General features: G+C 41.0%; 1 protein-coding gene across 2 annotated transcripts in view; it reads left to right on the top strand.

Moving 5' to 3' along the window:
- Window positions 1-16,062, top strand: part of EFHC2 (EF-hand domain containing 2) — a 63,722-nt gene that overhangs the window by 3,226 nt on the left and 44,434 nt on the right. For both annotated transcript variants that reach the window (XM_074858487.1, XM_074858488.1), the window contains exons 2-3: window positions 6,214-6,402; window positions 10,712-10,862. In XM_074858487.1, the coding sequence (XP_074714588.1) occupies window positions 6,214-6,402; window positions 10,712-10,862 (340 nt within the window). The remainder of the gene's footprint in view (window positions 1-6,213; window positions 6,403-10,711; window positions 10,863-16,062) is intronic.

Here is a 16,062-nt window from a genome sequence, read left to right on the forward strand (position 1 = left end):
GAAGCCCTCCCATCAAATAAACCCTCTTCATCTCGTTTAAGACTCCTATTCCTTGAACAGAAGTCTGAAGATAAGGTGCTCATCAGCAGTGCCTGTCATGTTTTCCTGTAGGTGATGAGGCGATCTAAAGACAGAGCAGGCTGGTATTTTGAGCACAGATTAGCCCACCTCCTGCCCACCTGCACGGCTCCGCTCTTCAGGGGGCTGGCTAATGGGCAGAAGTCAGGCCTTTCCCCTTTGCCGAGGCTGGGGAGGCCAGAGCCTGTGCTGGGAGTGCTGCTGCCCCTCGGCAAGGCTGGTGCTCCTCTGTGCTGGCAGCCTTGGAGAAGTGCCCTTGCCTGCCTGGCAGTGGCAGGATGTGGTACTCACACATCATTTATCGTCCTGTTTCATTAAAGAGTTTGTTCATTTTTTTATGGGTTTTTAGTGGGTTATCCCTTCAGAAATTTTGCTACCTGTTGCATACCCTTGAAAAGGGGAATTTCTCAATTCTTTTCTTTTGTTTCTGCCAGTGAAGCCAATGTTTGAGAGCCATGGGGAGACCTAGGTACTGTAGCTTCTGCCTGCAGAGCTTGGCTGATACTGAAATTGTGCAATAATGAGATTTTCAGGTTTGTCCATACAAGTTATATGCGTGTTGCCTGTTTGTCAGGATAGAAAATCACAGATCTTGATAACCATGTTTAATCCTGCATGTGGTGCAAATGTAGCATGTAATAGGTTTCCTCTGTTACTGAAAGAAAAAGTTTGTGCATTTGGAGTCTGGACTGTGTTAGGGATGACACTGGTTGCAATGCAACAGCATCGTTACTTCCTTTGTTAGTGTTACTGGTCTACCTCCTGTTCTCAAAAGCCCCTTCTGGTTGATGTTCTTGCCATAAGCAGATAATGGAGAGGACCACATATTCACATGGGTCAGATTTACCAAGTGTATTTTCTTGCCTGAGGTTTGAAATCCTTCTCAAAGAGAGAATTCTGTGCAACAACTCTGCATGGCATTTCTCAGAGACACGGACAATAAGTTTATAGATCTCAGGGGGAACATGCATCCTTGAGAATATCAGTTGCTGTTGCAAACTTAAGGGGCGCAGCAGAAATTCCACATTTTCCTTGTTTATTGCAGGAGCTTGGAATTGCCCTCAACTGTGCTACTGTTGCTGTCTCTGTGTTTCCTGGCTTGAGTATTTTCTGCTGCTCTGTAATCATTGGCGCCAAAACGGGACATTAGTTTTTCTTGACAGAGTGCTTGCCAGCCTCTTTGTAAGCCTGCCTGCTGTGCTTTCCCTTCTTCTTTCACTGGCCTTCTTTCCTGAATCCCTTTCACTACCTACTATTCCTTAGCCCTACTTGCCCAGATCTCTGTCTGTTCACAAGCCCCAAACCCAAATCTTCCTGTAGCTGCCCGTCAGGGTTGCATTTTGGACCCTTTATATCCATCTGTTGTCTTCTTTCAGGTTGTGCCAGCTCAGTCAATAAGAGCAAGCTAATAGAGTCATAGAACCATAGAATGGTTTGGGTTGGAAGGGACTTTTATGGGTCATCTAGTCCAACCACCCCCTGCAATGAGCAGAGACATCTTCAACTAGTTCAGGTTGCTCAGAGCCCCATCCAACCTGGCCTTGAACGTTTCCAGGGGTGGGGCATCTACCACCTCTCTGGGCAACCTGTTCCAGTGCCTCACTACCCTCATCATAAAGAATTTCTTCCTTATATCTAGCCTGAAACTACCCTCTTTTAGTTTAAAACCATTGACCCTTGTCCTATGGCAACAGGCCCTACTAAAAAGTCTGTCCTTGTCTTTCTTATAAGCCCCCTTTAAGTATTGAAAGGCCACAGTTAAGGTCTCCCTGGAGCCTTCTCTTCTCCAGGCTGAACAACCCCAACTCTCTCAGCCTGTCCTCACAGGGGACATGCTCCAGCCCCCTGATCATTTTTGTGGCCTCCTCTGGACTTGCTCCAGCAGGTCCATGTCTTTCTTGTACTGATCCAGGCTGTTTGTGTTGATGCACCTTGTTCTGGGATGTGTTAGAGGGGCACCAGAGTTACTGGGAACAATGTCTTACATGATATTCCTCCTTTTACGGTACCACTTCACCTCTGAACATACCGAAACCTCTGCAGCAAGCTAGGGCTGATAAAAGAGTGGAAAATTGGCCACATGAATTTGACTGGCACCGTGTGCAGCATTTGCATTTATTTTCATTGCTGAAGCAACCAGGAGACTATCAGCAGCCTAGAGTAGTTCAGAAACACCACAGTTCATCCTGATACAGGATTTGAGCAGGACCTCCACAGTGCAGCTGCTGTTCTCAAGGTAGGAATTAAAGATGGATACAGGGAAGACAACCAGACTGCTACCAGCAGCTTCTGCCATAACTCCCTGTGAGACTTGCTTAAAAACATGGAGCTCCTGAGACAGTGTGTGTCACAGGGCTCCCTCATCACTCCAGCCGCTGCAGTGAGAGATTTCCAGTTGTGTTTGGTTCAGCTGAAGCGTGCAGCTCCCTGATGAGTTTGCTGTGTCTCTGTACCAGAGTATTATTAAAGAGCAAGATGGAGGGAGCATGAGGCAGTGTTCCCCAAGGACTGCAGTGGCTGAGTTTGCAAAGCCAATAGCTGCAGTCAGAGAATCCTGACCTTTGCATTAGTCACTATTGAATGTATCCTCAATATTTATTTCAGGCTCACCGCACAGAAAATGACCAGCTTTGTTCAGCAGATCTACAGCCTGTTCAGTTTAGCTGCATTAGCACAGCAGACACAGTAAAGCTCTTTCCCTGCACTGATACAGATTTGTTTTAGAAGTCATTTAATATTACTGTGGAGGTAACATGATGTTCTGTCACTATTTTAGGCTGAATGTGCTCTTGAGTTCATTAGCTGAAGTTTCCCAAATGTCATTTTTTTTCTTTTGTGATCTTCAATTATAATTACTCTTTTTCTTAAATTTTCTTTTGTTTTTGTTTTTTGTTGTTGTTGGTTTCGTTTGTTTTTTTTAAGAAATAACTGTACAGACTTTTAGATGAGATTATTTTGCATATGGATTTAGGTGCTTTTCGTGGAGAAGGGGCTATTAAGTAATTCTTTGATTGGAAATCTAAAATAGTCTTTCTGTTGAACCCTAAAAAGTTACAAGAATGCCGCAAAAGATTCTTAACAGAATTGCAGCTGTTGGGCTGTGTTTTTCATATCAAACTGTGAACGATGTTGCAAATTCATCCCTAAATTCTGGAAAATTTCCAGCAGGAGCAAACCTGGATTACTTTGATGAACACTTTACCACACTGTAGCTCACCAAAACCCAGAAACAGATGAACAGCAAATGCTTCTAGAAGAAGCTTTGAGGACGTGAAAAACTTTCCTTTGCTCAGGAAAACTGCCACCCTCACTGTGCTTTGATAACTATGTCTTTCTCCCTAACTCATGCGTTGGTAATAGGGGGAAAATAATTAAATACTTGCTGTGCCAAAAAGTGGATCTGTTCTATAGCACCTTCAGTATAAGTCAGATGTTTCTGCCTAGAAATTTCCCTTTTAAAACTCAGCTTGACTATAGTTATTCCACATTTGGACTGATAAATGCAGAAAGCTCCCTTCCATTATGACCTCTCCCCAACTCTTTATCCTCTGAGGAACAAAATTATTAAAAAATAAATAAATAGAAGAAAGGGCAGCTCAGTAGCACCCAAAGAAGAGGGTGGAAACCATCCCAAGTGCAGATGTGTTACAAAGCGGGTGCCAGACCCCATAAGTTCCTGTCTGTTCCAGAGTCCTGTACCAGGAGAGCATCTGTGCTCACTTCTCGTGGGAGGGGTGGGATGACACATGAAGATCTGCTCCTAATGCCTAGATGTCAGTGCTTACACTGTGCACTGTGCATGGTATTTTATATCAGAGCTCAAAAAAAATGTGCTGATATTAAATATTTTATTTTGGGCATTAGTCCTGCAAATATGCAGCTCTCTTTTTAACCTTGTTAAATTCCTGGCTTGAGCAATGCTGTGTGGCAGGGTGGCCTGTGGACTAACTAGTCATTACACAAACAAGTATTTCTTTTTATTGATTTTCTCTTTTATTCAGTAAACCTTGAATTCAGTAACTTCTTGAGTTATAAACATATGGTTCAGAAGTACTTCTTTTTTCCTTTGTATTATTCTTTAAACTATGATACTTGTCATGTGCCCTTTTTGTTCACCTCTATTCAAAACATTGCTTACCTTTGAAATATTTTCTTTGGGGAAGTGCTTCCCTACTCTCGATCATTACTGTCCCCAGTACGCAAACCTTATCTCGTTTTGGAATGACTGCTTCAAAGGGTGCTGGCTAGCCCAGCTTTTGTTAACCTAAGCAAGGTATGGCTATTGATTATTATGGTATTAAAAATAATAATTTGTAAAAGTAGTAAGTCATTTATTATTTTGCATACCACCGTCCTTGCAAAGGTGGTATGCAAAAGGATTTTAAGCCAAGGTTAAGCTAAAGTAGTGATTGAGCTGTTAGTATCACGGGCAGCTCTCCGCCCTGTGTCACTGGATTTAGAGCACCACAAGGCAGGTGAAGAACAGTTCAGACTGTAACCTGCAGTGTGCAGTAGTTTGTATATACGAGCGTTGAATGTTATGAGCCATGATGCTGGTTAGCTGTTGCCTTTCAAAGTCCTCTTTCATATTGGCAGAATGAAATGACTACTTGGTTACTTTCAGGTTTTGATGCTTCGCTGCTTGTGCTTGTTCCCACAACTACTGTGCTGAGCGTGTGTTACGTTATCTTGGAGCACTTGAATGTTGCCATGATGAAAAACTATTATTTGTACTGTTTTTTTGATTTATGATAGTAACTTAAGAGTTGTCTACACCTTTTTGGGGTGTAATGGTTTAAATATATGCATGTGATAATTAGCGATGCCCAGAATTCCAGATGTAGTGGAGGAGGAAATTTTGTCCCTCTGCTACTTTACTGACATACCTGCTCTGGTGCTGCTATGAAAAATTTTGCTGTCCAGCCTTTTCCTCTACTCAGGGCCTTCTCTGTGCTCACCCATAACATCAGTTCCTCCCCCTTCAGCTTCATCTTCCCTCATGTTCACCCAGTCCCAGGCCGAGGGAGGGCACAGCTGTGGTAGTCTCCATCTCCCCTTATTAGGTGTGCTGGGGTGCAGCTACCCAGGGCCCCCCCTCTCCCTTCCGAGACAAAGTGTTTCCAGGATTTGAGAGGGCGAGAGAGGGAGGAATAGCAGAGCGAGAGGAGCTGACGAGTCAGGATTGCTGCTCATGGGAGGAAGGGTTAGTGGAGCTTTCTGTTGGCTTTTCCTATTTCCCTGTCCTCTCGTGTGAGACTGATGTGTGGGGTCGTTAGGGGATTGCTGCCTGAGTGCAGCTCACACCGGCTGCCTCCGTTCGAGGGAAGTGGCCAGCAAAGCAGGCAGCTCGTGAGGAGGGACATTCCCGCAGGCAGGACTGATACTCATGTGAGGCCAGAGGCTTTTCTGCATTGGTTTAAGACCGGCTTCAGCCCCAGCCAAGAAATGCGAGTAGGCAAGATGGGTTCCTTTGCAGTTGGTTGTGCATATTCTTTTAAACACTCCATCCTTAATTGCCTGAAAAAATAGTAATAATATAAAGAAATCTCTACAGAGACCTTGTTTTGGAATAAGCCCAGACAGAATGAATATTTTGTCTTTTGATTCAGATCCAACCTCCTAAAATTCAAGTGTATTCCCTAGTATAGAGCTATTTATTTTGCACTTGGGGATGCAAGTGTAAATAAGATCTTTGACATAAGTAATGAGAGCAGGCTGTTCTCTGGGTACTCCTGAACTGTTTCCATTTGTCCTCTGGAGATCTATAGAAAAGGCTTTTCCCCTCTACCTTTTGCAACAGTTCTCAGGGGTGACTTGCTTCTTTCTACCACATGGCTCAATCCTTGTTGCAGGGAAGGAGGTAGGGGGAAAACAGCTGGTATCATCCTGTCTCTCAGCCTGGGTAAATTACTGGAATATTTTTCCATTTTCTACTATAAGGTTGGCAAATTGACCACCGAATATGTCACTTCACTTGCAGCATTCCAGTTGTTACAGGTTTTTAGACTCTGTATTAAAAGTAATTATAGAGAAACTTTGACATGATTAATCCCCCTCGCCTGGACTGTTAATACTTACGGATTTAAAAACAAACACACAGATTTTTTTTCTCTTTTTCTTCCAAACTTTTGACAGATAGGGAAAGAAAAGTTCCACAAGTCACAGCACTGGGGTTACTGCAATAATGTTGCTATGCTGGTTGGAGAAGGTAAACCTGGAATAGGAGGTGAACCATTACCTGGTCAGAAGCTGAAATCTACATACAGCGTGTTTCCTGAAGGGATGGGAAGTGATGCTCCTGCTTGGGTAGCATTTGACAAGCAGGTACGTAGAAATCTGATTCTGTTTTTTATGAATGGCTACAATATGACAAAGATAGTATAAAGGTGAAATTCAGTTAGTCAGATATTTCAGATTATTTTGTGCATGCAAAAAAAGCTCCTAGATAGACAAAAAGAGTGGTAACATCTATTTTTCCTTCATATTGGTATATTGGACAATTAGTATAAACATATATATTGCCATACAGCAACACATTAAAATATTTATGTATTGGGGTACATCTTCTATAGGATATAATAAAGGAGTGGTTGACACATTTCTTTTTAGTGAAAATAGTAACAGTAAAGGAATTATTTGGCAACCTGGTAAGAATGAATGTAAAGTAGGCCCAGTCCAGGAGAAAAATGTGCATGGGCACTTGGGAACCATTAACCTCAGTGGAGTGCTATAGGCTTGGAATTCTCTTATACCATCATGCTGGCTTGCTGAGAGTGCTCCTGACTTTTGTGTGATCTGTTCATGTGTAATATAGGTAGATTTTGTCTATTATAGACAAGGAATTTAAAATTAATATTTTTTTATTTGCAAGAATGTAGTGACACCTTTAAAGCTAGAGAGTTATCAAATAACTGTAATCTGTGATGGTACAGATTTTGTAGCACACTGTCATTACTTTCCATGTTTAAATTTACACTGAATTCTACTTAGCAATGTTTTATTTCTGAAGCTAAAAGCCTACAATCAGAGAAGGAAAATGATCCAGCAAAAGAAATCATTCAGCAGATCGCAGAAATGTTGCATGACTAAATGATTATGGTATTTAAATATTGGGAAGAATGGCTAATCTCATAATTTTTGCTTTAAAAGAAAAGCCATGCAGGTAATTACAGCACAATTACATATTCGTCTCTTTGGCAGACCAGAACTACTACAGGAAAATGTAAGGCTTGAACAGATACATGTGACTTTGGTTAGCATTGCCCCTGAAATCCTGAAGTACTGCTCACGTGGTTTTCAGCAGTGTCCTCATGTATGAATTGTTCTAACGTGCCAAAGTGTTAAGCTTTCAGCCAATCCTGCACTTGCTTTATCTGCATCCTTCTTTCAACGAGGGGGTGTGCATTGGCTTCTCAGGGCCATATGTAAGTTAGCAGGAGTTGGACCCAAGTTGATGAAGGAAAGGGGTTAGGTAGGAGGCAGTGGGGACCTGCCGCTGAGCATCAGGCACTGAACCTGGCTGGTGAGATGAGCCAGCTGGCCTTCTGACGTTCCTTCTCTAGTCAGTGTTTTCCTCCACAGGGCAATAGAAGACAGGAGTTTGCAGGTTCAGAATTGGCCTCTGGAGGGCTCATGTGTTTGTATTCATTACAGACTGTTAAAGGGTACTACCCAACTAATATAGCTTCCCCAGTTAAGAGCCAAGAATGCAGCTATGTCCTCCAGTGCTGCAGTTTGTGACTCAGCAGAATTGACTACATGAAAAATGGTTTGAGTAGGTGTTTATCTTTTTAAATGTAGTCTGCTTTCTTGCCATTTTTATTTGGTTTCTCACTTTCAGCAGTACCATAGTAATTGGAGGAAGGACAGGCATAAAACTTCATTATTAAGTAGGTTGAGAAACAGTTTTTGCAATTTCATATGCCTAATAGGAAGCAGGTGTAAATTGAATTTCTTTTACCATTAAGTACACACACAAGGCCTCCTGGGCTTGAAACTATGTTTATAATTTGACTACCACAGGTGCCAGGGAAACTTTGAGCCAACTTTACAAAATGCCACAGAGTTTATTCAATAGTTGTTACTTTTGGTTTTCATAGGTAACATTTAACTTTTTAAGCATGGGATGGGAACTTTGCACACAGCAATGTACTACAGATGAGACATGAGTTAGGAAGTGTTACTTTTCAAATATTTTTAAAATTAACTTTGCTTTAAAATGAAAAGTTATCTTCTTTATTGTTCCTTCCCCTCCTCACCCTTCCTGAGTCATCTGTTTTGATCTGCAACATTGCAGTTGGCTGCTGCATATATTTCAGTCATACACTAGAATGTTGATAAGGGTATAAAGAGAATAAACAATGAAGTGCAAAAGAACTTGCACAAACTCCTTGAATGGAGTAAACCAGGACATAGGTGTATGCTTCGTGAAGGAAATAAATACAGTGTATTTAGGACCTGATTGTGCTTGGAGATCTGTGCAAACATACCATTTTGCTTGACTGGTGTCTCAGGAGACAACCATTCTCCGAAAAGATCATTGACCAAATTAAGAACAATTAGTAATCAAATAGGGCACTTGAACAATATGTCTGTCAAACGACCGTAGTGGGACTAGCAGAACAGGGAGAAGAGGGTACAGCACCTAAGGAAGTTTCCAATCGTTGCATGGTTTATCAGCAGATGGGCAAGGAAAGAAATTCCGCTCCCTGTCAGCTGAACCCCAGGATGTTCAGACCAGGATTTAGTGGTTTCACCATAATTCCTTTTAAGTCCCCTGAAGTATTCAAGAGATTTACACAAGGCTTCTGGTTGTTCCAGAATAGTAACTGGGGGAAGGATACCTTGGTCACCAAAACCAGCACTATACACCAATGTTTAGACAAATGGAAGGAAGAAGAGATGTTAAAGGATGATAGAGTTTGTGTTGGCTCTGTTATACATGAGATGTTGTATCCAGTGGTTTTTTATGTTTGATACATGAAACAGTGAAATCCACAGTTAAAAATTACATGTGGCCAGAACGACTTTTTATTTATTTTCAACTATTTTGGCTGTAGGTTGTTCAGAATCTTGCATATTGTACTACTTAAACCATAACTGAGAGTGTCTAGATTCTTTTGAGATTTAATGCCATCAGGTTTAACAGGTAACAGTCATGTAATTTGATTATAATTTAAATATTATTTCTCTAATGATGGTATGTCACAGTGCAGGAGAGTTGATGCCAAAACTAGACGTGTCATATTGTTTGATGCATGCTGAAAATCAGTGGGATTTTAGCCTTTGAAATAGTTTGTGGAAACAGAGTTTTCCTCATCCTGCACTTAACCTGCCTGAGAGAAGAGAGAGTGGCCTATTGAGAAGTCTGACTAGGACACAGGGTGGCTGTTCTTGTGTGCTCCTGAGCAAGCCGCTAGCTCTCTGTCCCCAGCTGTAGAAAAAGAGGTTGTGTTTGTCTATTAGGGTGTTTTAAAATCTCTGTTGTTAGTATTCATGGAAGTACTTTAAGGTTCTCAAAGGCACATGGTAAAGGAATACAGACTATTAACCGGTCTGTTCTGTCATATAGGGATCTTGGCCACCTTACTAGATTTCAAACATTTTCAAGCCATGGTCTGCCAGATGCTCACTGAAACATAGGGAACAGCTAAGTTGTCTTTTTTTCAGTGCTTTGGTTTGTCTAATGGATCAGAAATAAAGGTAATTGAATTTATTAAATAGAATCATTGTGAAGAATGAAGTATGAATTGGCACTGATTTGACCCAAATCTTGTTGGGGGGTTGGAGAGGTGTGCCTTCCTGCACATACTTACCACAGCAAGCATCCTGGTAGATAATTCACTACTAAGTAGATACTTCTTGCACATTCCCTTAAAATTGTTCTTGGTGATTAAAGACCAAGAAGTGCAAAACTTGTGTAATAGTTTGCAGAGTTTGAGCTGAGATCTCCAGACATAAAGGCCACTGTAGTAAACCCCTGAGCACCTCACCTATGAAGGGTTTTTTTCTTGCATTATTGCTATTGCAAGAGGCCATGAAGATGAGTTGGCATACTCCCGGAGATTTCCCCACTCGCTGAATTGGAGAACCAGGTAAGTTCTGAAATGCCAGTATTGCACAGCTCTAAATGACTCCTGAAAAATGTCATTTCTCTCTGATAGCCTTCAGTACCATTCATTAGACAGCTTGCAGGATCTGCTTAAAAAGAACTCTCCTTTCCACTTACCTCAATGGTAAAGCTATTACTGTCATAATGCACTTTATTTTCCAGCAATTCATTGAATAGCTGTCTAAAATTTGCTTCAGGACCTAGGTAGCTCATTGTGTTATCAAAAGTGCTTTGTTCAGAAGCTTTTCCAAGCAGCCTGCTGATAGTTTTATATTTGATTTATTTCTTTACTTTAGAGTTCCATCTCTGCTTAGATGTTGTGATAATAAAAATGCCAAGCAAAGAATTTTAAATTTATGTGATTTAATGTGGATTTCTGTTCTTACATTTCTGAGAAATAAATCTACCTCCTGAAATCCATACATGTAGTTACTTGTAATCTATACAAGTTTATTTTATTGACATGTTTTGCAAAAGCACTGGAGATTTTGTTGCTTTATACTTATTTATTGTTTTTAATAGGTATTGTCTTTTGATGCCTATTTTGAGGAAGAAGTGCCTGACAAAAATCAAGAGCTATATAGAATCAGACACTGTAAAATATACTTCTACCTTGAAGATGATACAATTCAAGTGATTGAACCCCAAGTGAAAAATAGTGGCATAACTCAAGGTATCTATTTTTAATAGTACTCTTCTTTTTACCCTTTATGTCCTTCTTCAGTACAGTCTTGGTCCATTCCAAAGGATACGTAATGTGACTTCTTATAGTTAAAATAGGATGTAAGTGAACAGCTATAACTGCCTTTTCTTGTTATGGATCATAATGTGAACTTTTTTATTGTCTTAGTTTCTGAAGATGTAGGTTTTGTAAGGCAGAATCCTTTCCCATACTCAAACATGTCATTTTTTCTCTTTTGAAATCATATGATAGTAGGTCTTTTGTCAGTGTTGTGTCACTTCTGCAAAAGCAATTTGCGTTCTAGATCTCCATTCCTGAGCCTGGCTCCTCTCATCTTGGCACTGACAGTAAGTTCTCTAGCGGCAGCTCTGTAATTGTTCATTAGCTGCTGCAGTATCTCTGCCCTTATTGAAGGAGAGCGCCTTTTGTGCCTCTGGCTGTTGGCTCTTTTATGATTAAACTGCCCTTGGCACAGTAATTTTTCCTTGATGCCTCTAAGAAGCTGCGTTGCCTCAGTGTCACATCACTGCATGTTGGCCAGCCTGAGGACTTTTGGAGGAGGGTTTACTGAGCTGATTTACTGGAGTATTAATGGACTTGGTTTACATTTAGAAACTGTGATCTAGCGGTCAACATCCTGTTGCAGAAGGGGAACACAGCTGCTGCTTCTTGGTGTTTATGGGTCACTGCCAGAATTAAAAAAGTTTTCAAGGGATATAGTCCAGACAAGCAGGATGTCTTGGGATGAGTATCTTGGGATGACTGCGCCTCCCAGTCCCCAAAGATATTTTGTACATTCTGGTGGATCTTAGCACAGCATTTTTTGAAAATAAGTTAACTATTTAACAACTGTATTTTTTTTCAAGATGAGCAGATACTATCCATTTCTGTCTACAGAGTAGGATAATATTTGACAGTGTTACATGCATTATTACTGTTAGACCTGGGATAAAATTACCTGTGAATCTTTTCTTAAATCAGTATTCAGGCCCTGCTCTCCCTGTGTCAATAGTTCTTCTTGCCAGAAATCTTGTTGGGTCTTCAGCAGGAACTGATTTTGAATTCAGAGAAACTTCATCCTACTCCTACCTGAGCAAGTGCTTTTTCAAGACCTGGAGAAAAGAATGTTGAATCTCTTCTCCTGGGAACTTAGAAGTTACTTGTCTCCTGCCTCACACATATGAGTACACGGAGGGGGTATCATCTGGTTTAGGTTTTCCTTGACGTGTGTCACAGGAATGGGAGTGGCTGTTTCTGGATTTTGTGGCTTAGAACAAATAACCATCGACAAAGGAAGTGCAGTTAACCTGGGAAGTAGAGGGGATGTCTTTGAGAGGGAAGGTGGAAACCAGGTTCATTAGAGCAGGATAAAGCAAATTCAGAGCTGATTCCTTTGAATCTAGCTATAGGAACGAGTCATTTTCATTGTCTTTGTAGTATGGGTTGTGCAGGCTGCCCCTTCAGGCCTGATGTTCCTGGCAGTCTAGTCACGTTCCTGTGGTGACAGGAAGGCTACAATTTCCCCCTATTTCCTTGGTTGTATCTTGTGTTGTTGGATTCACCTTCAGTATGGGATCTAAAATTAACTGAATAATATTAGAGAGAAACAGGAATTCTCTCAGTCTTCCATGCAAGGATGTTTTGAAGGCCTCTACAACTTTGTGTCAGTACTTCAGGTGGCACAAATGTGTACACACAATGTATTAAACTGATGGATTAAAATGTTCTGGGATCTCAAAAGTGCACTTAATTTATTTGTTGCTGTACCTGGGCTGGTAAGGGAGCTCTCTATATTGATGGTGTTTAGGAAGGAAGAGATACTGTAGATTGAAAGGCCCAAGGACTATTTGGAATGTGTTTAGGCTTCAGAGTTGATGAGAAGATCTGGGGCCTATACTTTATCATTAACATCTATATAAATATTCTTATTATCCTAGAGGTTATGATGTAGAGGGTAAAAGGTGGTGAAGATGCCTAGCAGAGGATTCTTTTTCACATGCACTTGGACATTGACTTCGTGCTCCAATGACTAAAGAACAAACATAAAGTTGTTATTTTAAAGGCACTATTTGTTGTTGAATATATGCAAAAGCAGTGTGTCTTAAAAAGAAATCCCAAACCATTAACTGCTAGTCTTATTCTGTTTTCAATAAAAAATTGGCCCATTCCTTCTTTTGTTACAATTATATATGTATCTCTTACATTATTCAAATTCCCTGTCCTGACTGTGTATTTGTAAGCCTGAGAACAACAGCAGTGTAACTGTCTGCATTGTGAAGCTGGTAAACTGAAGCACAAAGGAATGAAACCTTGCCCGTGATCAGGCAGAAAAGGTCGTAACAGGATGAGGAACTGAACTGAACTGAAGTTCAGGATCTTAACCATATGCTGTCCTCTGCACATCTGCTAAAATACAATGTTTTAGTTAATTCAAATGCCAGAGGTTTGTAGAGGAGAGTGAGTTCAACTGCAGGAGAGCTTGGGTTGTTGAAAGGCAAACGGCAGTGCACAAAAGAGCACAGGCATGGGGATGTGGATGAAGAAAGAAGTGTGGGAGCATAAAGAGCAGGATAGGCTCAGTCTGTGTGAACAGTTGGAGAGCTGCAGTGGCAGGAAAGGGGTTGTGTAAAGAAGGAACAGCAAAAAACAGGGATGGAAAAAGTGGAATTGAACTGTTGAAGGCAGAAGGTGGTGGTGACCTTAACTTGGATGTTTACCCGCATGGAAAAGATGTAAAAGAGACAGCTGAAATGGCTGTTCTCAGGAGTCTTCTTGAAGAATAGATATAGCAGTGGTGGGGTAGATCAAAGGCAGGTGGTGGGGTAGATCAAAGGTAGATCTTCTTAGCTTAGCTGGTTAATGCCTTGAGGCCATGGGATTACCCATGTTTATGCCATAACCCACAAATGAGAGCTTGATGGTCTGAATGGGTGTCCCTGAGCATGGTGGGATCAGAGAAATGTAGCAGTTTCCCACTGTACTCTCCACGTGGTTAGTACTTGTGGCTTTGCAGGAAAAAACTTGGAGAGACTTATGGACTGCAGGATGATTTGGTGAAGGAACAGCTGTCAAAGAAGTTAGAAGAATTTCTAGCTTTGATTATAATTTTACAAAACTAAACAAATTGGCTCAGGACAAAAAAAAGCCAGAAAATGTGCTTTTACCATTGATCAAAATCTCCAAGTGACAAAGTAAATGATCTGTGGGAAATGTATTTCAGTGACTTTAAAAAATGCTTTATGGAATTGGCTGCTGTACTTGGACACGAATTTGGACAGATAAGGTTGCTACTAAATAACTGAAATTTAAACTTAATTTAATTTTGGAAACTGCCTTGCTATAGTTTGAACTTTGGAAAATATTAGAAGAAATCTACACAAACACAGAAATTCAGTGCAAAACACAAAGGAATGCAGAGGCCAACCTGAACTTGAGAAACCAGAATCAAAGCAAAAAATATCAGGACAATCACAGTGCACAAGAACTAAAGATAAGGGAGTACAGAGTGAAAAGGACAGTAAACTTGACCACATAACAAACTCCACTATGTTCTTCCAGAGCCAGAATGCTAATTATTCTTCCCATATAAAAATAAATTCTCCCACAGAGAGCCAGGCTAGATATGGCAGTGCAAGTGTTTTGTAGATCTAATTCCCAGTTAACAGGACTGTGGCTGGCTGATACTGTCTTATCAGAAGGTCGTTTCTGTCCCATGGGGTTGACTGTAGCTTCCAGTGCAATCCAGGCCCTGCAAGCCAGAGCAGAGTGGAGCAGCTGGCTGGTTTCCCCAAGGTCAGCCAGCTGAAAAAGAGAGTGGAGCTGCCTGCTGGCTGGGTTCCCAAGGCCGGCTGGCTGAAGAGAAAAGTACAAGCGGGAAAGTGAAGTTGCAGTCAGCTGCTCCAATATGACCGATTATCTAAGAGTTTAAGACCTCCCCCGAGGCCTTGAAATAATTGTGATTTTGCCATACTTGATGGTGGCCAAATCATGACCTTGCTATGTTCTGACACGGGTGAATAAGTGAATGTAGGAAGCCCCCTTGTTTATTGGGGTGAACTCTTTGTATTGCAGGAATAGTAGTGGTTGCTTCTCCTCCTTTTGGTGCAAGCAGTCAAAGAGTGTATGAACTCCAGGTGTTACCCATTCCTCTCCTCTCTCTAATGCACTCTTGAGTAGTGCAGAGGGAGTCAGAAAGCTGTGCTGAGGAAATTCTTGATACACCTTTATTTCTTTTGCAGAGCAGTGTAGCAGCAGAGACCGAATAATTTGCTGCCCAGCTTCATGAGCTGCCCCATAGTCAAAAGGCCTTCACTACTGTTAAGGTCTCCTTAAGCTGCTGCTGTAGTTGCCAAGTAATCAGAAGCCCTGAGAGAAAAGAAAATACGCCACAAATTATGGCGTGGGAACTCGATGCCACCACCACTGTCAGAGAAAAACAGTACTCCAGCTCCCTTTACAGGAGGAGAGCTTTAGATGTTTAAAATAATGCTTGGTGGTGCAGCAGGATAGCCTGCTCAGTAAACTGACAAAAGATGAAAGAAACATCAAGTACAGCCATCAATCCTGAGCAGCCTGAGTGTTGCACATACCCAGATCCTCCTTTAACAACTTGCAGCAAATTTCTAGAAGTAGAAATGTAATTATTTTCCAGAAGGAAGGACAATTTAAAAAATGCTGAGACCTAACCTCAACTGATCAGGTTTTATTAAATTTCAAATTCAACAGTATAAAATGTATCCTCTACATGTGTAGATCAAGCACAGTGATACTTAATAAAAGCAAAGGATTGCTACAGATATTATCTTTATAAGACATTTTCCATTAGGAAGGAAATTCTTATCCCTCAGAACAAAATAGGCATGTGTATTATACTTTGAAAAGTGATATGAAAAGCTAGCTGAAGGCTTATTCACCAGTTCTGAAGTGAATATACCCTCAGAAAACACCTCATATTAGAAAATTGTCAACCATTATATTTTCACTAAAATGATGGTTCAACTGGATTTGCATTTATGTGGAGAACTGTTCTGATTTAGTACATTATCTGCTGATTTTTGTAGGAGTGACCCAAGGATTAGCCAAAATCAGGTAACATATTTTAAAGTATGTGGGTTTGCTAATGGTAATGTGATGCAGTTTTGCATCATGCTGAAATGTGCTAATTACCATGTTTTCTAACTAATATTTCCAT

This window comes from Strix uralensis, chromosome 2 (assembly GCF_047716275.1).
Source record: "Strix uralensis isolate ZFMK-TIS-50842 chromosome 2, bStrUra1, whole genome shotgun sequence".
Classification (NCBI taxonomy): Eukaryota; Metazoa; Chordata; class Aves; order Strigiformes; family Strigidae; genus Strix; species Strix uralensis.